Source organism: Carcharodon carcharias, chromosome 15 (assembly GCF_017639515.1).
Source record: "Carcharodon carcharias isolate sCarCar2 chromosome 15, sCarCar2.pri, whole genome shotgun sequence".
NCBI lineage: Eukaryota > Metazoa > Chordata > Chondrichthyes > Lamniformes > Lamnidae > Carcharodon > Carcharodon carcharias.
The window spans coordinates 91,129,040-91,154,114 of record NC_054481.1 but is presented as its reverse complement, the minus strand read 5'-3'; the positions used below and the strand labels follow the sequence as shown (position 1 = coordinate 91,154,114).

The following is a 25,075-nucleotide window of genomic DNA, read 5'->3' as shown; positions in this document are numbered from 1 at the left end:
AAAGCTTTCAGAAATTATAACCTGGGATAAAATTGACAGTCATTGGACAAGTGTGGATTAATTAAAGTTAGCCAACACAAATTTGTTAGGTGTAAATAGAGTTTAACGGACTTGATTGAGTTTTTTGATGAGGTAACAGGCTGATGTGTTATATATGGATTGCCAAAAGGTGTTTGACAAAGTGCCACATGCCAGCATAGTTGAAACTCATGGAACAAAAGGGATACAAAATTGGCTACATGACAGGAAGCAGAGCTGCAGTGAACGGTTGTCTTTCCGACTGGAGGGAGGTGATGTTCCCTATCCTATTGGATTGGAGTAGTTTCAATAACTCAATAACTCCTGAAGATTGTTAGCTACAAACACTCTATTGTAACACATTTAAAGTTACGAGAAAACCACTTTACAGTAGCTGTTTTCCATGATGCTTTCTCCTAGACACTCTCAGATCACATGAGCATATGTCACTTGCTCCTATGACATCACAGACTATTACAGTTAACCTTTTACGGGACTTAGTCCAACACACTCCATTTTACTACATTCCTCAGGGGCCAGTAATAGGAGCACTGCTTTTCTTGATTTATATTATGACTTGGGCTTGGGTGTACAAGGAGAAATTTCAAAATTTTCAGTTAACACAAAACCTGGAAGTTTGGCAAACTGTGAGGAGGATAGTGATGGACTTCAAGAGAACATCCACAGGCTGGCGGAATGGGCAGGCAAGTGGCAGGCAAAATTGTATGCATCGAAGTGCACAAAAACTCCCGCAGGGAGCTTGATTTTTGATATGGTTTTAAATTTGAAAATTACTAAAGGCTTTAATTTTGTTCCATCAGTCATGCTGGCTAGTACTACCGTGAATCTTGGTCATCTTATGTCCTTGGTTTTCATTGGAAATGTTTTCAAAACTTTCCACTCCACAGTTCGACTACTGGGCTTCTTGAATTCTTGGTTGTTCCATCCATGTTGCCAATGTGATATAATGTGTACTCATATTTTTGCTGCTGGCTGATGAATCGCTGGAAAGTGGTCATTTTGGCACCATGGTCTCTTGGTAGTATCGGAGCGATCTTGGTCTTCTGCCGCAATACTCTTTTGTTCCATAAAGTGGCTACACCAACCAGCTGTTGCTCTAAAATCTTTGCTGGACTCAGGGTTTGATTTTAGTCCATTTAAGAGTTCATATTTGCATTGCACTTCTGGTGACAATGTAACCATTCTGGTGATTTTTGTGGAACCATACCAATACATGTGTCTCAGGATCAGGCCAGTGGCTGGTTTCCTGTTCTCATTGCACATTTGATCTTGGGCATCTTCTTCAGGGCAGATTCCTCATCCTTCAATTCTCACACTAGATTTTCACACTCACTGAATTCCCTCGCTGCAGCGCAGTTATTTGACGAGTTATTGGATGAGCAAATGTTACAACTTGTAGCTCGAAACTACCTTCAAACTTCCTCCTTTTAGCTGGAGGACCAGTTTCAGTTCTGTTTGCCATGTGCATGCCCTGCTCTGTTTGGCCTGTTTTAAACTCCTGTGCATCTTCTTGGCAACACGGCCATTATTGCTTGCTTAGCACCATGCATTGCTTATAAGGTAAGTGAAACATGCATTTCTGAGGTGAAAATTTAGGCCGACTCCTAATGTAAGTATCGCGTTAGGAACGGGGGGGCGGGGTTCGATTTATTAGGCCGAGTATAGACCTAAGCATATTTTTTGGCGCAGAAAAATATGGGCAGCCTTATACGCCTGGTCTGTTTATGTGCCATGATCTATGGTAACATCTTGCACAACCACTGAATGTACCATAGGGCTTTGCAGTCAATAAAGTACTTTGGAAGTTACTAATGTAGGAAATGTGGCAGCTAATTTGCATGCAGCAAACTCCTACAAACAGCATGTAATAATAACAACTATATATTGTATTTTTGTGATGCTGATTGAGGGATAAATATTGCCCAGAACACCAGGAGTAACTCACCTGCTCCTGTTCAGAATAGTACAGAATGGGATCTTTTATGGCCACCTCAGAGGGCAGACAGTATCTTGGTTTAACGTTTCATCTGAAAGACTCTGACAGTGCACCATTCCCTCAGTATTGCACTGGATTGCCATCCAACAGCTTTGCCCTTAAATCCTGGTGTGGGAATTGAATCCATAACACTGACTCAGAGACAGGAGTGCTACCCACTGAGCTATGACTGATCTCTTATATCATGAAATAGGATATAGATTAACTTGTCTAGCCTGAAAATATGCAAAGAAAAGCTTTAACAAGGGTGCAATAAGATATAATTTAACCAGGAAATGGCACCACCAGCTTTAACTGCTGAGGCTATATTCTGGAGGGTGCAGAAAAGAAGACCCATTGTCTGTTCTGAAAAATGAAAAATCTCAAACAACTTCATTCAAGCCTGGATAGAGCTCAATTTGTCCTTGGGCCATTCTTGGGATTATTGGAAACAAAATTTTGAACACAAAGAAACACCAAACAAAGGACTCATGAGAGTTCATTGTCACCAGGAAACTGATATGCATTGGATTAATTAACATGTAGATGTTGACATTGTTATCATGAGGGCATCATAAATAAAAGCTTTGCATTTAGTTTGTTTCCTACCCTAGTTGGAAAGAGAAGAAAGATTAAGTTAGACCATTTGTGCTGGAGGTGTATTTCTCAGGCAGGCACACCCTTATATGGGCAACCAATCTGAGAAAAGTAAATCCTTTTGTAGGAAGGTGCAGTCCTTAATACAGTGAATGCACCTCTAAAATACTTGGCAAAAAGATCAGCCATTTTTAAAATGAGAAACCTAGAGGACTTTCTCCACCAAATTATAGGTGAATGAATGAATATGATCATGGACTGGAGGTTACGTTTAAAGGGAATCATTTGAATTTAAAGCATGACGAGGTGCCATTAAATGTTACTTTTAAATTTTCTTCATCTTTGTCTTTATCCATGTAGAGATCAACAGATTTCTGCACCATCAACAAAATTGAAATTTAACTCTGTTTGGAAAACAAAGTGTGTTCAAATTGGCTTCAAAAGTAAATAATTGACAGCAGAACACTTTAAGACATAGGTCATGGTAATGCTGTTGAATTCAAGAGGATGTGGTTAGGCACTCTTGTTAGCAGTGGTCAGTGCCTGACACTTGTGTGGTGCGAATGTTACTTGTCATTTATCAGCCCAAGCCTGAATATTTTCCAAATCTTGCTGCATGCAGGCACAGACTGCTTCATTGTCTGCGGAGTTGAAAATGTAACAGAATTCAATCATCAGTGAACATCCCCAATTCTGATCTTATGAGAGGAAAGACCATGATAAAGCATCTGAAGATGGTTGCACCTAAGACACTGCCCTGAGGAACTCACGCATTGATGTCCTTGGGCTGAGATGATTGGCCTCCCTCAAACACAACTTTGTGTTAAATTGGGGCAGACAAGGTCAAGTAGATGTGAATGCTGAGGTGAATCTAAGGAGTAACAAGAAAGGGCAAACTCAAGAACCAACACATCAGAGAGTTGGTGAAGATTGTGGAAGCATCACTGAAAGTAAATGAGAGATTGAAATGGTGTGGTCTGTTATACACAATAAGTGCTTGTTGTGGAAGAATGAGTCCAAAGCTTGTCTTTTACCTCAAGCTGGTTTATTCCCAAGCCAGCTCTTCAGTGTAGCAGACTATCCCAGTCCCTTCCACACTGGAGTTTTACAGCTGTACCCATTTATAGATGAACAAATGCCCATTACCTGTTTTAACATGCCATTTTGCCATACACTGTAATTGCCAATCAACAAGATGATGGTTAATGGATCTTGACAATGTAATTCTTGATACGTTGACAGATTCCTCCTTTTTATTTTTAAATTAAAGCTTTTGAAAAATTCAAGAACATTATTTTTGAATTAAATTAAACAGAAGGAAATAAAGTCACATTTTCACATTTATTGATCCCACATTTCCTGTACCATATATAAACAACTACAAAGCAAAAAAAAATCAGTTTCCCATTTCATCATTATGACATAAGATGCCCCTCTTCTAATACATTTAATTTCTTGGAACAGGCATTTCTTTTCATGAAATAGTCTGATAATTGGTGATTTGTGTCAACCCATCGTATCTTGGGTACCTCCCTTCTCTCTAACATTTATCTTCTGCTTGCTCGATCTATTCTTAGCCTTTTTCAGCTACACTTTTTGTTGAATGAACATTAACCCAAAAGACCGATTATCAACATAGCATTCTATGGGCAAACCTTTCTCACTTTGTCCCTTATAGTGTTTCCATCACTATATTGGATAGGTAGACCCCCATATCTATCACTTCTACTAATGCCGGTGTTTGAACAGCTAAGGTGCTTTTCACTACCATTTTTATTTTCTTGGCATCCTAAGCCAATGTGTGCAACCTTTATCATTCTTTCTCATCAAGATTATGATTAACCCTGCCATGCTGGAATATCTATCAGGAAGATTGTCATGTGAGGCATCGCTAAAAATGACCAAACTCATTTCTTCCAGTTCACCCAAGGCTGGAAACTTGAGAGTGTGCATTCCTCTGAATTTAATTTCTTTAATCTTTTATTTGCTCTCAGAACCTCCTCAACTGTAGCATGCTTCATCATAGTAGTCGGTTCCAACATGTCATAACTACCATCAGGTCTAGTCTGAGTGCACAACCAGTCCATCTGCCCAATCAAACTTCTCATTTGGCCTGTTTTTTCCTTGGATGCAGGATCCTTTTTTTTGTGAGGGTCTAACCTGATTTATTGGGATGTGATTAACATTTTCTAATTAAGATTTAATCAACAATGTCACCCCTGACTTGTTCTGCATATGTCTAAACCTATGTATTTAAAGGCTCCTGAAGCCAGACTTCCAACCTTGAATTCCTTCTTTATTTTCTCAATTACACATTGCTTGAATTCTACAGACAGAAAATCATCAACATGCATGATAAATATTCCTGCTAGTTTCTCCTTGTGATACCATTAGAACATCACAGGGTTTGCCTTTAACTGAATGCACCCCTTTTTCAACAGGACAGACCTCACGGAAAAATACCACACTCTGATGCATTGTAAATCCATAAACACTTGTTCAATTTCCACGGCTTTCCTTCCATATCGTCAGATTCTTTAGGTGGTTTAAAAAAAACTTCTCTTTGAAATACCTCACCCTGCAAAAATGCAGCTTTATATCATTTGATTTGCACTCCCAGGAATATGCTAAAATAACTAAAGAAATATTCAAGCTCGCTTTCCCTGTAGTACGGGAGTCCACCCTGACATCTTGACCCCCAAGTCTTTCTTCAAAGCCTTGGGCTACTAGTCTCATTTTAGCCTTGTACCTGCCATCAACAAGTGCCCTTTCTGTACAGATCCATCTGTGTGATAAAGCTGGCAGTCTCCTGTCAGGTATTTCAGTATATACCCCAAATTGTTTCGAACTCTTTTTGTTTGGCTTACTTTATCAGCTTATTTTCCAATTCATTAGCAGCTACTAAATCCTCTGTCATAAGGGCTCCTACTTCTATTGACATTCCTAGCTTGTTCTGTAGTCCTTGTTCTTGTCAAGCTACGACCTCTACTCGCATTCATCTGCTATATGATCATCTCTGCATGCGATGAGAATTCCTTTTGCAAGTCTGCAATCTTTTCCTGGGGTCACAAGCACTTTCTGATCCATTGTCAGAACTCGCACTGCACTTTCTGGCCTTCCACATCTTTACCTCATTTTGCCAATCCATTTTGTCTTATGTCCTGTCCTTCATCCTGCACATTTAACCAATGTTTTTACTTGCCAGTGGCCTTTCCTGCTCTTCCTATGATGGTGGCACTTCTCCACTGGCCCCTTCTGGCATATATATTACCTTTGTTCCTACTTTGGGTAGTTGCCCTTTTGGATGGAAAGCCTTATACTGTGCTTCAGTGTTACTTTGTCAGTCGACCCTCTATCTGCCGTAGTCTGCTCCTCATAACTGCCCAGTTTGTGCGTATGTGAAGTGCACGGTATCTCTTCACTTTCTATGTCCTGTTCAGGACCTGTAAAGGTATAGTTGGCGTCAACTAATGTCGAAGAATGTACCCTAAAGGTTTGAATCCCTAACAGTTTCCACCCTTCTCTTTAGTAATGTATGATGTCTCCTTGTCTAAATTGTATTCCTGATGGCTTTATGTGGTGCCGTAAGGCTCGCCAGATTTTCTATGAAACCTCAGTTTTAATGGAAGCTTTTCTGCCTACACGCAAAGTATTCACATGAGCAGAAAAAATGGAGCAAATGCTCATCACTTCAAGAGCAGGGGGAGCATCTGATAACACTGAAGACAACTTCTGATTTCTTCCGTACACCAACTGGTACAGACTGAACCACCCCTCCTCCTCCTCCTCCTCCTCCTCCCCCTCCCACCCCAACCATTTGCAAAAAGTTCTTTGCGTGCACTGCCCATTCCAGCACCGTTTGCATTTTGCAATCTGGTTGATCAGCCAATACTTCATATAACATTGTCTTATCACTGTGTGATTTCTCTCACACAGACCGTTACTGAATGGGCTCTCCGCCACACTGCATTACTATGATGTTCAAATTTTCTCTCTCATCTAGAAATTCCTCATTAGCAAATTCCCCACCATTATCTGTCAGGAATTTTGGTGTTCCTAATCCGGTTCCTGTCCATTTCTCCATGACCTTATCGACAATGGTCCATTTGTCCTTACCATGTATAACACTGGATAGCTTAAATCTGGCTCCCATATCTATAAAGTGCAGCAAAAAAATACCCCTGTCATTGTCCCATACTTTAAGCCCATTGCCACTGCATCGTTAAATTCCCTGGCTAGTAGCAAGCTCGCCCCAGATGTGGTAGTGTCTTGCGATATTTAATACAAATTTCTCACTGAGCCATGATTTGCTCAATAAAGTCATCATATTGTTTTTCAACCACTCCAGCATCTTGCAGTAGAGTTTACAGTTTTTGTAGCGCCGGATATGCAAACTGCCTATGCAACATGCAAATAATCTTCTTTTTGTCCACCAAATTCTTATTTCTAAAAGTTAACAGAATTAACGAACTTTTTGATGAGAAGTGCCTTAGTGGCGTCAATAATGGCCTGACTGAGTAAAATGTAGATCCAAATTTTTCCTGAACACTCTTATCGTCTTCATGCCTAGCGCCATCTGAGCTATTTTCAACGCACATCAACTTAACAATAGAGGTATCTCGCTAGAGACCACATCAGTACTGATGAACAGACTGATCCCTGCTATCTTACAATGGAGGACTATACTTTTGGAAGACGTTAGTGTTTTATCATCCCCAAACCTGAAGCAGGTAATGTTTTCATACTCCTTGACCTTCCAGTGGTCTGTCTCATGGAAAGACTCCAGGTAGCAATTAAGCCAATCCATCCCACACACGATGGAAGTGTAACCGCAGTTCCGAACTGCACAGTTGAATGAATCGACCTTCTCAATAATCATCACTGGATTCAAACTGTGAGACCAACGCAATTCCATCATGGCAATCACCATCATCATTTTCAGCCTCAGGAGAATCCGTCTCATGGGTTACTTCAAAAACACTATTCATACACCCTGGGCACTTCATCACGTAAGGATACTGAGAATTACACTGATAATACTGATTTAACCATTCCTCATGCATTTTTTGGGTTCAACGCCTTCGGTCACTGTCTCTCACCCACTTTTTGTCCCGACTTTCAAATTAGCTAAAGTTACAACTGCTTTCAGACCGCTTGTCAGTAACCCTGTCTTTGTACTGAAATCTTCATCTAATATTTGTTTAATCTCGAAATTCGGCCACCATAGAATCCCCCAACCTTTGTTTCATGGCATAATTGTTCGCATTTGCTAAGAATGTGGCTGGGAACAACTGTTTTCCCAGAATTTTTTTTTTAGGGTAGCAACCATTTTGTCCAGGAGAGAGTCATTCACACAGAATTGAATCCCCGTCAATACTAAAAGTCTTTCAACATGAAAGATGTGTGCACAGTCAAGTAACTAAAATGCCAATACAGACTGGGGTTTCCAGTTCAAATCTCTTCAATCCCTTATACTATTTATCAAAGTCTATAATATATTCCTCCTTGGATTGATCATCTGTTCTCTTAAATCTATCAAAAGTTGACCATGCTTCATATGTTTCCAATAAATCATCCTTTTTGTAAAACTTATCCAAAAACTGTAACAGCAGGTTCAATCCCGCTCCTTGATCCAAATCATCCACGTTCCATTCTGAAAATACTTTACCAGCAAAAAGTAAGATTAAGAGTCATGATAAAGCCAAAGCTATACATATCTTCTTTCGGCGTAAAGAAGTAACCCGAGTCCACATCTTAACTTCAGTTTTCCATTGCTGGTATCGTTCAGACTCAAAAAAAATGGTGGCTAGTCAAAGCTTGAGATTTTGCACCAGATTTCTGCCATTCAGTAACTTAAATTGTCGGTAGCAGTATGTTTCTTTTACCTCAGAGGATTGAGACAAAAAATACTTCATGTGCAGCAATCAATCACCAAAGCTTAAAGTTCATCCTCTGCCACCTGTTACTCATAATAAGTGCTTGTTGTGGAAGGATGCGACCAAAGCTAGTCTTTTACCTCAAGCTGGTTTATTCTCAAGACAGCTCTGCAGTGTAGCAGACTCTCCTAGTCCCTTCCACACTGGAGTGATACAGTTGTACCCACTTACTGGTGAATCAATGCCCACCACCTGTTTTAACAAGCAGTTGTCTTAACAATGTAATTGTTATACAGTGTAATTGCCAGTCAACAAGAAGATGGTTATTGGACCTTGGACAATGTAATTACTGATACATTGACATGGTCATCAGTTGCAGAAAGCGACAGAAAATGTGGTGAGACGAGTGGTGGAGGTGGGACTGCCAGGAAGCAGGAGAAGAGGAAGACTTAAGACCATGTGGGAAAATACAATTGACAAGAGACTTAAATGCAGCACGATTGGAGGAGGAATGGGTGACTGACAGGAGATGGAGAAGGGTACAACCAGCATTGTGGCAACCCCAAGTAAAATGGGAGATGCCAGAAGAAGAGGTCAAGTAGGATTTTTCTCTTGTGTTGGTTCTCTCACCATTTGCCACAGGCTGTGATGTCTGAGCTGAGCATGTGCGGGCAAAAGACGAGGCTAAAACATTTGCAACCGTCTTCAACCAGAAGTGCCAAGCGGATGACCCATCTCTGCCTCCTGTGAGGCTCCCTTCATTATAGCAGTCAAATAGATTCACTACATAACCAGAAAGCTGCTGCCTCCTGTTAATTGTTTAATTACCACCATACACAACTGGATATCGCAGGACTGCAGAGCTTTGATATGATCCAGTAGTTGTGGGATTGCTTTGCTGTGGGGATACCTTAGAAGCATACTGGTTCTGCTGTTTAGCTTGCATGTAGTCCCGTGCCATGACTGCACTAAGTTGACACCTCATTCTTAAGTATGCCTGGTGCTGCTCCTGGCATGTTCTTCTACATACCTCATTAAACCAGGATTGGTTTCCTGGCTTGATGGGAATGGTGGAATGAGAGATATGCTGGACCATCAGATTACATATTGTAATATAATACATTGAATGTTGAATACAATGCTGATGCTGAGGGCCTGTAGCCCCCTATGACTGTCCAGTTTTGAGATGCTAGATCTGTTCTGATTTTCCTATTTAGTATGGAGGTCGTACTGCCCAGTATGATGGAGGCTATCAATCCATTCTTGATGGGCACTGAAGTGCCCCATCCAGCATACATTCTGCTACTCTTTCAGTCCTTAGTGCTTCTTCCAAATGGTATTCAACATGGAAGATACTGATTCATCTGAAGAAGGGTGTTAGGTGGGAGGATATTGGCAAGTCTGGGTCTTGGCTGGAAGGTATGATTCTGTGAGCAATGGCCAAACTGATCTGGGGGAAAACTTTCCCAATTTTATCAAGTCTCATGTTATAGAGGAGGATTTTGCAGGGTTGACTGTGTACTATAAAGGGTTAATGTTAAATATGTAAATACATAGTCCACGTCATTAATGATGTAGGATCACATGGTAACAGCACGGAGAGAGAGAATTCTATGGAGAGCCTCGTGCAGAGTCTACCTTCTGAATAGTTAGCACTGGAAGGACTATGGAGTTGCTGCATTGCATATTTCTCACTAAGCCCAGGTCAGAAGATCAGGTGAGAAATGTGCAGCTCCCAACCTGGTGAGTGAAAAGGAGCAGATAGGAATCTGACAGCGATTGCCACTCCATGGAAGTTCTGGGGCAGAGTTTGTTAACAGTATCCCCTCCAGCATTTTCTGTAAGCACGGATTCATGACTACTACTTAAGACCAAAAACAACAATAACAGATGAAGATGTTGGTTAAGCATGATGAAAAGAGCAACAAGTGAAGAGCTTAGCAACTGAAAGGAGCAGCAAGAGAAACGACTGCAGGACCAGGACAACGTGGGAAAATCTTCAGCAGTACTCAAGAAGCAACAAGGAAGAGATGGAAAAAACCCTACCTTTACCAGAGTGCTTAAGCTATGTGGAAGGCCCAGATCAAGCCAAGAAGCGGCAGAACTGGCGTCGCTGATTTACCAGGTACAGACGGTATCAGGGCAAGCAGAAAAGACTAGCAAGGAGCAGGTCAGTACTTTACTCAAAGCCATAGGCAATAGTGCAGGTGGCATTATGATCAGACTGGGTATCAATGAAAACATGACATCACTTGGAAATTATCAAAGCCTTTGATACTTTAGTTTTTGGAAAAATACCATTATTAGAGCGAGCAAAATTCAAAAGGCGCACCCAAAGACTGGGAGAGAGCATAGATTCCTTTATTAGTGAGCCATATCGATCAGCTGAAAATTGTGAATACGGAGCCCTGAAAGATGAAATAATTCAAGATTGCATTGTTGTGGGGATCTTAGAAGAAACATTCTCTGATTTTTTTTGCAGTTGTGGAAAGACTTGACCCTATCAAACAGTACAGATAACAAGGCAGGCAGCTGAGAGAAAGCAAAACATTTTTTATTCAAGGCAAAAAGATCTCATGGAGAAAAGCAGCTGATTACAGTCCAATTTATTGCATGAGAAATTTCCAGCAAACTTAACCTCAAACGGTGAAAGTGAGGAGGCGTGGGATAGCCACCATTATTCATTGTTCTCGTTGTGATGGAGAAAGGCTGCATCGACATGAAGAATGCCCAGCCAAGAATGCGGCGTGCCATTCCTGCAAGGAGAGGCCATTTTAAATCATTTTGTCACAGCAAATAGTTTTTCTGTGGCTGTAGACATGACTCCAGGATGGTATGTTGCCTCCCTGGTGCCAGGGTCAAGGAGGTCACCAAGTGGCTGCAGGACATTCTTCTGGGGGAGGGTGTTCAGCCAGAGATTGTGGTCCACATTGGTACTAATGACTTAGGTAGGAAGATGGATGTGGTCCTACTATCTGAATTTAGGGAGCTAGGTCGAAAATTAGTAAGCAGGACCTGAAATGAAGTAAACTCTAGATTACTCCCAGTGCCACGTGCAAGTGAGTACAGAAATAGGAAGATAAGGCAGATGAATGCATGGCTGGAAAGATGGTGCAGGAGGGAGGGCTTTAGATTCCTCAGACACTGGGACTGGCTCTAGGGAAGATGGCATCTGTACAAGCTGGACGGCTTGCACCCGAATGGAGCCGGGCCCTAGTTCGTTGCTAGTGCTGTTGGGAGGGCTTTAAACTAACTCAACAAGGATGTGGGAACTGGGCGAGAAAATGAGGGACCAATACCAGAGTGCACAAAATACTGAGAGAAACAGATAGCACTGGTATGAAGAATAGTAAGTTAATAGGTGGAGTCCGAGTAAGGGAGAAAATCATGAAGTCTAAATCATGGCTACTGTGCATGTATGTGAACGCACGGAATATAGTAAATAAGATTGGAAAGTTACAAGTGCAGATTGCCATGTGGAAATATGATATTGTGGCAATGACAGAGACCTAGCTCGAGCAAGGGCACGACTGGGTGTTAAGTATTCCTGGGTACAAGGTGTTCAGAAAAGATCGGAAAGGAAGAAAAGGAGGGGAATTGGCAGTATTAGTTAAGTAGAGTATTGCAACGCTGGAGAAAGAGGATGTCGCAGAGGGTTCAAGGACAGACTCAATTTGGCTAGAGCTAAGGAGCAAAAAGGGTGCAATTACATTGTCTGGTGTAGCCTATAGACCACCAATTAGTGGGAAGGATGTAGAGGAACAAGTCTATGGGGAGATTATAGAGAGATGCAAACATTATATAGTTATAATGAGGGCCTTTAAATATAGACTGGGACAGTGGTAGTGTAAAGGGCGGAGAGGGGCTAGAGTTCCTAGGTTGTGTTCAGGAGAATTTTCTACAGCAGTATGTGTCCAGTCAACAAGAAAGGATGCACTGTTGGATATGGTTCTTGGAAATAAGGTGGACCAAGGAGATCAAGTGTCAGTGGGGGAACATTTAGGAGACAGTGATTATTGCATCATGTGTTTAGGATGATGGTAGTACAATCCAGAGTAAGAATAATTAACTGGGTGAGAGCCGACTTGAATGGGGCAAGAACAGAGCTGGACCAGATAGATTGGAAGCAAAGGTTGGCAGGAAAAACTGTAGCTGAACAATGGGCTACTTTCAAAGAAGAAATGGTTCAGACAAGGTATATTCCCTCAAAAGGGAAAGGTAGAGCAAACAAATCCTGAGTTCCCTGGATGGAAAAGGAGATGGAAATTAAGATAAAGAAGAAAAAAATGTTTTTAGGACGGGTGTCAGGTAGAAAATACAATTGAGAACCAAGCAAAATACAAAAGGTTCAAAGTGGAAGTGAAAAAACAAATAAGACATGCAAAGAGGGGTTATGAGAAAAGACTGGCAGCCAATATAAAGGGGAATCCCCAAGTTTTCTATTGGCATACAAATAGTAAGAGGATGGTAAAAGGAGGAGGAGGGCTGATTAGGGACCAAAAAGAGGATTTACATATGGAGGCAGGGGGCATGGCTGAGATGTTAAATGAATAATTTGCATCTGTCTTTAACAAGGAAGCAGATGCTACTGAGGACATGGTGACAAAGGAGGAAACTCTGTCACCAGAAGTGTTAAAATTTGCTAAGGAGGAAATGTTGGATAAGCTGTCGATACTTAAAGTTGACAAGGCCCTGGACCAGATGAGATGTATCCAAGGATATTGAAGGAAATAAGAGTGGAAATTGCGAGGGCACTGGCCATCGTCTTTCAATCTTCTCTAGACTCAGGGGAGTTGCCAGAGGACTGGAGAATTGCAAACATTACGCCCTTGTTCAAAAAAGGTTGTAAGGATAAGCCCAGCAATTGGACCAGTTTACCTTCAATGGTGGGGAAGCTTCTTGAAATAATTATTCAGGATAGAATTAATAGTCACGTGGAAAAATGTAGGTTGATTAGGATGAACCAGCATTGATTTCTAAAGGGGAAATCGTGGTTAACTAACTTGCTGGAGTCTTTTGAAGAGGTAGCAGAGGATCTATGAGGGTAATAGATGTGGTGTACATGGACTTTCAAAAGGCATTTGAAACTGTGCCACACAAGAAACTTATGAGAAAGGTTATAGCTCATGGAATAAAAGGGACAGTAGTAACATGGCTGAGTAATAGAAAATGGGGTAGTGTTCAGCAGATATTTTTCAGGCTGGAGGAAGGTTTGTAGTGGAGCTCCCTGGGGTCGGTATTAGAACCTTGCTTTTCCTGACATATATTAATGATCTGAATCTTAGTGTCCACAGGACAATTTCAAAGTTTTTGCTGATGCGAAACTTGGAAGCACTAGAAACCTCCTTCCAGTCCGAAAAATACCCATTAACCATTATTTTTTGTTGCCCTTCCCTCAGACAATTTTGTATCCATGCTGCTGCTGTTCATTTTATTCCATGACCCATAACTTTCCTAACAAGTCTGTTGTGTGGCACTGTATTGGAGTTCCCCATGGGTAAGGATTAGGACCCTTGCTTTTCCTGATGTGTATAAATGATCTAGATGTTGGTGTGCAAGGGACAATTTCAAAGTTTGCGGACGACACAAAACTTGGGAGGGTTGTAAACTGTGAGGAGGACATTATAGAACTTCGAAAGGACATAGACAAGTTGGTAGACTGGGCATATAGGTGGCAGATGAAGTTCAGTGTGGAGAAGTGTGAGGTGATGCATTTTGGTAGGAAGAACAAGGAGAGACAATATGAAATAAGGGGTACAATTTTTAAGGGGGTGCAGGAGCAGAGGGACCTAGGTGTACCTGTGCATAAATCATTGAAGGTGGCAGGACAGGTGGAGAAGGCAGTTAATAAAGCATACAGTATCCTGGGCTTTATTAATAGGGGCATAGACCACAAGAGCAGAGAGATTATGCTTAGCTTATATAAGACACTAGTTAAACCTCAGCTGGACTAGTGTATACAGTTCTGGGTGCCACACTATAGGAAGGATGTGAATGCATTGGAGAGAGTGCAGGAGTGGTTTACAAGAGATTTTAAGGAGAAGTGATGGTGTAGTGGTATTGTCGCTGGACTAGTAATCCAGAGACCCGGGGTAATACTCTGCCATGACAGATGGTGGAATTTGAATTCAATAAAAATCTGGAATTAAAAGTCTAACGATGATCATGAAACCATTGTCAATTGTTGTAAAGACCTATCTTGTTCACTAATGTCCTTTAGGGAAGGAAGCCTGCTGTCCTTACCTGGTCTGGCCTATGTGTGACTCCAGACCCACAGCAATTAGGTTAGCTCTTAAATGTCCCCTTAGGGGTGGACAATAAATGCTGGCTAGCCAGTGATAAAAATAAAAAAACTGCGGATGCTGGAAATCCAAAACAAAAACAGAATTACCTGGAAAAACTCAGCAGGTCTGGCAGCATCAGCGGAGAAGAAAAGAGTTGATGTTTCGAGTCCTCATGACCCTTCGACAGAACTTGAGTGAATCCAAGAAAGGGGTGAAATATAAGCTGGTTTAAGGTGTGTGGGGGGGGTGGTTTGGGTGGGGGGAGAGAGAGAGAAGTGGAGGGGGTTGGTGTGGTTGTAGGGACAAACAAGCAGTGATAGAAGCAGATCCTCAAAAGATGTCACAAACAACAGAACAGTAAACTGGGCGACTGCTTTGCAGAACACCTCCGGTCTGTCCGCAAGAATGACCCAAACCTCCCTGTCGCTTGCCATTTTAACACTCCACCCTGCTCTCTTGCCCACATGTCTGTCCTTGGCTTGCTGCATTGTTCCAGTGAAGCCCAACCCAAACTGGAGGAACAACACCTCATCTTCCGACTAGGCACTTTAAAGCCTTCTGGACTGAATATTGAATTCAACAACTTCAGGTCTTGAGCTCCATCTCCACCCCCTTTCTGTTTCTTCCCCCTTCCTTTTTTTTTCCAATAAATTATATAGATTTTTCTTTTCCCACCTATTTCCATTATTTTTAAATATTTTTAAATCTTTTATGCTCTTCCCACCCCCACTAGAGCTATACCTTGAGTGCCCTACCATCCATTCTTAATTAGCACATTCGTTTAGATAATATCACCAACTTTAACACCTATGTGTTCTTTTGTTCTGTTGTCTGTGACATCTTTTGATGATCTGCTTCTATCACTGCTTGTTTGTCCCTACAACCACACCAACCCCCTCCACTTCTCTCTCTCTCTCTCCCCCCCCCCACCCCCCACACACACCTTAAACCAGCTTATATTTCACCCCTTTCTTAGATTCACTCAAGTTCTGTCGAAGGGTCATGAGGACTCGAAACGTCAACTCTTTTCTTCTCCGCCGACGCTGCCAGACCTGCTGAGTTTTCCAGGTAATTCTGTTTTTGTGCTGGCTAGCCAGTGATGCCCACATCCCATGAATGAATAAAAAAGAATGGTTCCAGGGATGAGAAACTTCAGTAATGAAGATAGATTGGAGCAGTTGGGACTGTTCTCCTTGGAGAGGAGATTTGGTAGAGGGGGCTGGATAGAGCAGATACGGAAAAACTGTTCCTGCTCTTAAAAGGATTGAGAACAAGGGGGCACGGATTTAAAGTGATTGCAAAAGAAGCAAATGTGATGTGAGAGAGAGTTTTTTCACACAGCGAGTCGTTCAAATCTGGAAGGCACTGCCTAGAAGTGTGGTGGCAGCAGGGTTCACCTTCAATGATCTATGCACATATACGCCCCAGGCCCTTCTGCTCAATTGAGGTATTCAAGAGCGCATTAGATGATTGTTTAAATAGAAACAATGTGCAAGGGTACGAGGAAAAGACAGGAGAATGGCACTAAGTCATTAAGTTCATTCGGAGAGACGGTGCAGACATGATGGGCCAAATGGCCACCTTCTGCACTGTAACAGCCTGTTATTCACCAGTCAAAGGAGATCATGTACTATTCGAGAAATTGAAGCCATTCAAGAAATTAAAGAAAATGAATCATAAGGACCATTCTTGGGAGAAATCACAGGATCAAATGGAAACTATTAAAGTACAGATGTTGTCAACGGACATAAACTTAAGTTGGACACTGGAGCGGCAGTTTCAGACACAATAAAGTGGTTAAAACCAGACATACTCCAGCCATCGACCTTAAGACTACATGGTCCAGCAGGCATTCAGCTTAAAGTCAAGGGACAGTTGCTAAACTCCAGCACAAAGTAAGAGAAAACACAGAAATTTTGTACGTAATTCACAATCAAGAATGCTCACTTTTAAGTCAGGAAGCTCGCATAGATCTACAACTCATCCTTAAAGGAGATAATTGGGAAACATAAAGGAAACCAGGCAGAAAATTTCCCTGGAACAGCAGGTAAAAGAACGTAACAAATATGTACAAAGCAAGCAGCAAACAACAGATGCATTGTCACATTCCTGTTGGGAAGCATGAAAGGGAGAACATTAATCTTGTTGAAGAGGTTGAGTCATGCAGCTCACTGACTATGAGGTTCTTACCATCAACTTCACGGAGGCTGAACAAAATATGACAAGCACAAATGATGTGCTAAAATCAGAGAATACTGCAAAGTTGGATGGCCAGAATATGTTCTTAAAAATCTCATCCTGAATCAGCACTCCAAGCAGCACAGCCGTCTCAGTATTGTGGATGACTTAATCTACAATGAGGTTAGTCACACCAAGACCTCAGACTTGAAATCCTTCAAAGAATACACTAGTGATACCTGGGCATTTTAAAACATTGTGCTAGGACACAAAAATCAGTTTGGTGGCCGGGAATTTCAAAATCACTAGAGGGACTTGATTTCGAGCTGAATCACCTATACAATTCACTGCCAAGAGCAAAAGGAACCTTTGGTATCATCATTTCCATCTAGACCCTAGGAATGTCTTGGAATGGACCTCTTTGAGCTCAAGGGGAAGACATTCCTCATAGTTCTTGGCAATTACTCCAGTTGAATTGAGGTTAAAAGTCTTTATGGAACAACCTCAGAAGTAATTAGCAATTCACTAAAATAAATTTTTGTCACACTCGGCGTTCCAGATCTTGTCATTTCAGGCAATGGTCCGCAGTTTGCAAATGAAGGGTTCAAGAAATTTATAGAAGACTGCATTTGTCCACACAACTAGCTTGCTCAGGTACCTACAAGCAAATCCTGAGCCCAAAAGAGGAGTAAGAACAGTCAAAGCTTTGTTGAAGAAGAATAATCATCTCAACTTAGCACTGTTCCACACTTCAGAATGTGTTAACTCTGTCAGAACTTCTGATGGGAAGAAGATTATGAACTCAACTTCCTGTTCTTCCTGTATACACTTAAATCATGTCTAAAAGCAACTGATATAGAGAGAGCAAGGGAGAAGGAAGTTGAGTATCGTGCAAATCAGACAAAGAATTACAATCACTGCCATAGAGTGCATGAGTTACCAGAATTCCAACCAGGTGAGTCAGTCTGGATTAGAGAACAGAATAGAGGTCAAGTACTGGAAAAGTCATAAAGTCCAAGATCTTATTTGGTTGAGGCTGAGAATGGGATAGTGAGAAGGAGTAGAAGCAAAGCCTTATCAACAAGAAGACAACGACCATTAATAGAATGGATTAACTACCCATGTGACCAGGAAGACAGCCTGAACAGAGAATCAATCATCTCTGAGGATTCACAAGCTGGAAGAGTTATATGGACTTGAAACGTTAAACCTGTTTCTCTCTCCACAGATGCTGTTTGACCTGCTGAGTTTTTCTAGCATTTTCTGTTTTTGTTTCAGATTTCCAGTATCCGCAGTATTTTGCTTTTATCCTGAAATAAAGGTTTGGCTAAGGTTTACTGAATAAGTTGTACAGACAAAACTAAAAAGTCAAATCCCCCTTGATATTTTATCAAGCTTCAATATAACATGGATAAAACAGGAACAAGAATCTCTTATGTATACAAAATGTGTATACAGATGCACACATTTATATTTGGTGCTTGACCTTTTATTTTAGCATAGGAGCTCAGATGAGCAGGTGAATGAAAAACCATTACATGAGGGACCAGAGATTTAAATGGTTAGTCCACCTGCCAATTCATGCTGTCAGGTCTCAGCATCTCTGAAATAAAAACAGAAAATGCTGTAAAAACTCTGCAAGCCTGGCAGCATCTATGGAGAAAGAAGCAGATTTAACGTTTCAAGCCCACGTGAATCATCTTCAGAGCATCTCGGAATTTGGTGACAGCAATGCTGACCCCTGGAGGTGGATTATGTTTTATGCCAATGAGTAAACTACTTAATCGTGTGCAGTTGTTTCTGTTTTGCAGTAGGTGTGATTGAATTCTCACCGCAGTGGAAATAGAACAGATTGCACAGCATGACAAAGGTAGCAACCCACACACCCAATACTTTCTTAGATTTGGAAGGCTTGAGTGGCTTATACGCTAACATGCTATCCTAGTAAATAAGAACTGACTGGCAAAGAAGCTCATTTGTTGAGCTTTACTTGTCACTGTGCACATGAGGAACTTAGAGGAACGAGAATAAATACTAATCTAGATCTGTTTCCAAGAAATATTAACATAGCTGTCATTTGTTTGCCTCTAAAATTAGATATATGTTATCCTGAGGACATGGTTCGATCAAGCAACTAAAGTTATGATGTGGGGGATTTTAATTTGCTTTTCCTCCATACTCTTGAGAAGCAAATGAGGGTCATGAGGTTGGCATGATTGATAAGGTGTTAGCTGCTTTCGCATTGACCTTGGAGAGCTGCTTGTGATGCCACTTACCAGTATATGGGTCTTCCCTCCCATCCCCTCCAAGCCAGTGGCAATTCCTAAGTTTGCTAAGTAAAAATGGTTTTTGTCTCACAGCTAGTCTTAACCAAATGAGGCAAACTTACACTAGGATAGCCACTGTCTGCAAATGATACAGGCATACTTCTGAGGTAATGTAACGCACCTTTCTCTTTCCTATTATTAAAGCAATTTGAAGTTTAAAAGAGACAGGTCGACTAATTAGATATTGAATCTGGGTACAAGACAACCTAAGAACTAGTTTTGGAGTGCAGCTTATTTGTGCAGCGATTGAACATGGCAGCATAGTGTAATAAAAAGAGCTGTAGATAAGACCATCTCATTTCAAGAGCAATTTCTCCTGCATATAAAACTTCTGGAATCTGCATCACTATTTTCGATTCTTGAATATTAAATGATTTCTGACACAGAAAATGTCTAAAGTGCTTGGTCAGCAATGTAATAAATCAAGTCAGAAGTGCAGAGGATCAAAATATGTTGGTATACATATCTCTATAGATATTCTGCACATCACAATTTATAATAGATTGTTCCTTTACAAAGTTGAAACAAATTGTAAAAAAATTCAAATGCATGATTTGGAATGTTATGAAGTGTTTTCCTGTAACTCTTTCTGCAGCTGCGATGCCTGAGAAAGTTGCCAACCACTGTCCACTGTGCCATGAGAATTTCCAGCCAGGAGAGGAGGTAAGAACTTGAAAAGTGCAGTAAAGCTTGCAATAATTCTTCAACAGTCAAGCGCAAAGGTTTTCCTCTTTCCATATTGAAAGTAAGAGAGCATTTTATCTTTTTCTTTATTATTGTAAGTACTTGCTCTGGTTTCCCAACATATCCCTGCTCTCTTGAAAGTAGTGCTTCGAACAGCTATGGGCAGCAATTCAACTTTGGGTGTATTACAGCTGAGCCTAATTCTGTGTAGCCAACGTCCGTACATGTATACTTCCAGCAGTGATCATTACATGTATTCTACTGTGTTACCAGATCTTTTTGTGCCTGAAAAATCTAATTTGTTATTAGCCAAGGAAATTGTGATGAACTTTTATAAAACACTGTTTCAGCCTCAACTGCGGTATTGTGTCCAGTTCTGGGCAATGCGCTTTAGGAAGTCTGTGAAGATTTCAAAGAGGGTATGCAGAGAACGGTTCCAGTGATGAGGGACTCCAGATACTTGGATGGACTGGAGATGCTGAGGTTGTCGTCCTTAGAGGAGCGAAGGTTGAAAGGAGATTTGATAGACGTGCTCAAAATCATGAGTATGGACAATGCAGATAGAAAGAAACTGTTCCCATGGCAAATGGGTCAAGAACCAGAGGTCACAGATTTAAGCTGATTGGCAAAAGAATCAAAGGCAACATGAGGAAACACAGCGAGTAGTTATGATCTGGAATGCATTGCCTGAAAGGATGGTGGAGGCAGATTCAATTGGAGCTTTCAGAAGGGAATTGAATAATCATTTGAAGGGAAAAATTTGCAGGACACAGGGAAAGTGCGGGGTAGTGGGACTAGCTAATTGGCTCTTTGAAGGAGTCAGCACATGCTCGCTAAACCAAATGGCCTCCTGTGCTGTAACCATTCTGTGATTCTTAAGTGGATAATTACAATCTGGTCCCCAATTTTCAAGTGACTGAAATCTAATTTCTCAAAGCAGTAATTAGGAGTACCAAAGGAACTTGCATCAGGTGTCCTTTATTCGCATGTGCCCTTATTTTCAGAATGGTCATTGTATGTACATTAATGTAGATAAACCAAATAGTTCAGGAATGACTATCTTCTGCAAATGTTTCTTTTTTCTCATTCTCACCTGGAATTGTGCTTAATCCTGGAGCCCAGCAGAGGGATTGCAGTACCTTTTTCTGTCTGTTGGATTCTCAATTCATTGCTATCTTGCATGTATTATAATGTAAATTGGTTGGTGCTATCATTAAATGCCCCATTTGGCTGGATCCATTTGTACAGGTTTCACTATAGTATTTCCACTCAATAGCAAGGCAGTTGCGAAGTGGAGAATTTCCTCTGTTCCTTTTCCCCTGCTCCCACACCATGTATCTCAGATAAAAATGACCCAGCTCCCATTATCAGATGCAGTGATGGGTCTGGGCTTAGAAAGAGGGCAAATTCTCTTTGAGTGCAGGTCATCACAAATTAAAGGAGTATTGTGAGCAGGCAAATATGTCCAGGAAGAAACAAGTTTGATTTGTTTGACATTTGTACAATGTTTATTGGCAAAAATTATTTTCGTAATACCTGTTTTTGTTACATGTACACTGACAAGACCAATTTATCCCTTTGTCAACTTTCTGTTGCCTCTATATTCCCATATTGCTTCTCTGACGGCCAATCTTGAATTAGGCAGTTTCCTCCAGCAAAACTTTGGGAAGATCAAAGCAATTGTCTTCAGGATCCACTACAAACTCTACCTCCAACTCTGACCACAGTCTGAGACAGTTTACAGCCTGATAACCTGTTAACCCTGAGCTGAACTCCTGGTCTCATATCCTCTCCATCAAAAAGGCTACCTACTTCTGCTTAAGCAGCGTCACCTGTCTCTGTCCCACCTCATCTCACCTGCCATTGAAATCCGTATTCACGTCTTTGCAGTCTCCTGACTCGACTATTCCAACTTTCTCCGAGCCAGCCTCCCATCTTCCACACTTCAAACTTTAGCTGATCCAAAATTCTGCTGCCCTAATCCTATTCTGCACTAAGTACGATTTGCCCATCAGCCCAGTCCTTCACTCCCACAAATCTCATCTTTGCATGCATTTAAATCCTTTCATAGCCTCACCATTTGTCTTTGTTATCCCCACCACTGATTTCTTTTTTCAGTCCCAAGCCTCCTATTCATTTCCCTTCTCCCTTTGACCCACCATTGATAGCCATGCCGAAATGACCTCCCTTTCTTGCTCTAGAATTTCCACATTTCTCCATTTGCCCCATCTCCTTTAAGACCATCCTCGAAATTCGGCTCATTGGCCAAATTTTTGGTTATCCCTTATTATATCACCAGTTAGACAATGATTTTAAAACTATAATCTTAATTGAAGGGCTCCAGTGTCGAGATTCATTTTCACAATTTGATTATCTTTGAATCACTCAGTTAGCTTGCATAATGTGCACTACATGCCTGGAAGGGTTATAACCTAGTAAATATATTGGACGTGTCCTTTTGGTTTGTATTAAACTATTGTAAACTGTGACCTAGAATCATCAAATAATCAGATGCTGAAACTCCTGGCTCTGTATAATGCTGTCACTATGTTTAGAATTTCTGTTCAATACTTTTTACGTGCTCTGAGATCCACATAGCAGGAGACTTAAGTTGGGCTCATTCATACTACGGCATTGCTACCAAGCATTTATGCTGCAGCAAGCAAATACAGCACTTGAACTGCTTGTGTTTTTACTTGACAGTGACCTGATTTGTAATGGGACAACTGTTGTTTCTCTCTGGGTGTAGTATTACAAAAGTAGCAACCAAAAGCTATTCTTTAGTGTAGAATAATCGGGATATTATGTGCCCAAGCGGATCTAGATGTTAGAAGTGGGTGTGACATTAATGGTGCTACGTTACCCATTTATTTACTTTGCAAAATTAAACTTTTACAATGTTAACATATCAAATGATTCCTTAATATACCATTCCTCTGTTGTACATAATGTAAGTACGTCATTGCAAATGGAATATTACAGGTATGTTAGACTGCCATAAAAGGCTCCCATTGTAAGAGCGGGATAGTTCACGGGATCATTTGCTATGGGATCAGCCGTCCTAGTAATCAGCTTTCCTAGTGGCTTATCAGTTTGTGAACCTAATATCCATTGTTGTGGTTTGGTATTTTTGAGAACTTTTTTTGGGAGGTATGGCTAATGGACAAGGCAGTTTTATTTTAATGGAAAACTCCTATTGAAATTGATTGTATTTACATAATTTAACACATGAAGCAATTGTTTTCTCTATACTTAAATTATATCCATAATGTTGATATTGTTAATAACTTGCATTTATGCAAGAATTTTCATGTTCTCTGGATTTTCCAAGTGTTTCACAGCTATAAGTAACTTTGAAGTACTCACTGTTATAACATTGGGAAATACAACAGCCAATTTATAAGCAGTAAGTTCTCAAACAGCTGTAAGAATTTTTTTGAAGTTATGTTAGTTAAGTGATAACTACTGGTCAGAGCATCAGGAAAATTCCACTGGCCTTCTTTGAATCATGCCGTGGGAACTTCTGTATTATCTGGGAGTGCATACAAAATCTCGGTTTAAAATCTCACCTAAAAGTTGGCTCTTCCAACAATGCTGCACTTCTTTAGCACTATACTTGCATGCCAGCCTAGTTTATGTGCTTAAGTCTGAGTGAGGCTTGAACTCTCAATCTTCTAATTCAACTGCTACCATGACCCAAGACTGATAGTTTGATAACGTTTTATTTGTTAGGTTTTCATATGTTTCCTCCATTTCATCCAACCATAGTAACAACTGATAATTGAGTTGGTGAAATGATGATCTTTCAACCAAGAAAGTTAGATTTCACCATAAGTACCTCAAATTTTATAGAATTTAAATAAGGAAATTTTCAAAATGTGTATTTGATCTTTCGTACACATGTTACATGGGTTAGTAGTAGATTCAATGATTCCTTTAATTGTACTAGTTCTCATCCTGTGGCCTTGGATATCTCACCGCATGTTGATTCCTTCCTCCCACTCCTCTTCCAGCGTCTGCCAATGAAACGGCCTTATTTACAGTTTGTTTTTCTTTCCATTTTGAAGCTACAAGGGGCCTGGCAGCGCCAGGCTACAAGAACCTCAAAACTGTTGGACAAGTGCTATCCCTGGATCTCCATACCTGCCTCACTCAGTCACACCCTCCTGCCCCTAACCACAAGCTAAACCTGAAGCACCTAACCTAAGGGGTGTGACTGCCTCCCCGAACAAACTTTCCCTCTCCCTGATGCATTGCGTTGTCTGAAGCCCAGATTCCAGCTCACCAACTCTGAGCCGAAGTTCCTTGAACTGCAGACACTCGCTGTAGATGTGGCTACTGTGGATCACACTGGCGTCCACCAGCTCCTGCATACTCCAGGCCACCCCTGTTGTATTTTGTTTAATTAGAGTTTCAAGTTTAGAAATATCACTCCATGTTAATTTGTAGTTATATCAAGTAGTTTATCTAGTTAAGCTATAAATTTAATAAAACACTTATATCTCCTGGTAGTGGTTTAAACTACTGCCCCAGTTTAGAGGAAAAAACCTTAAAGTTCACCAACCAGCTTACCTAAGTAATGCCTCTCGACTTCAGCTATCAGGTCTCACTGTCCCACACCCTTTTGTGGATCACTCCTTCTTCTGTAAAAGACCAGAAGAGCACCTCTTCCCTCCCCATGCAAATTTCATCACTCACCAAATTCCCAAGTTCAGTACTCTGTTGAGTTGGTCTCCATGTGTGAGCAAAAGTACTTATACTACCTGGAATTCCAAAGACTTGAGTCAGGCCCTGCTGTCTAGGGAACTAGTTTTAACCAGCCACCTAATTAACTAACTGTGCAGCTACCACTAGCAGGCTGCTTGTTTACCATTGACTAAGACTGAAAGAAACTACAAGTTAACGCTAAAGTAAAAAGCTAAACGCAACACTTGACTAGATTTCAAAGAGATCAATCCTGAAAACACTTAGAATTCTCTCACTTGCCAAACTCCTGAGTTTAGTACTGTGTCAAAGATGTACTCTGTTGAGCTGGCCTCCATGTTATTCTGTGATTGTTCCCTCTAGACTAAGGATACTGAAACAAATTGCAGCACCCCGACAGCTGACCTGGGT

At 41.0% G+C, this 25,075-nt stretch overlaps 1 protein-coding gene across 5 annotated transcripts in view; it reads left to right on the top strand.

The window, feature by feature from the left end:
* The window catches only part of cep104 (centrosomal protein 104), a 258,319-nt gene that overhangs the window by 195,702 nt on the left and 37,542 nt on the right, over positions 1 to 25,075 (top strand). For 4 of the 5 annotated variants that reach the window (XM_041205856.1, XM_041205857.1, XM_041205855.1 and 1 more), the window contains one exon: positions 19,872 to 19,939. The exons of the other annotated variant lie outside the window; for it this stretch is intronic. In XM_041205856.1, the coding sequence (XP_041061790.1) occupies positions 19,872 to 19,939 (68 nt within the window). The remainder of the gene's footprint in view (positions 1 to 19,871; positions 19,940 to 25,075) is intronic. 5 annotated transcript variants of the gene reach the window in all.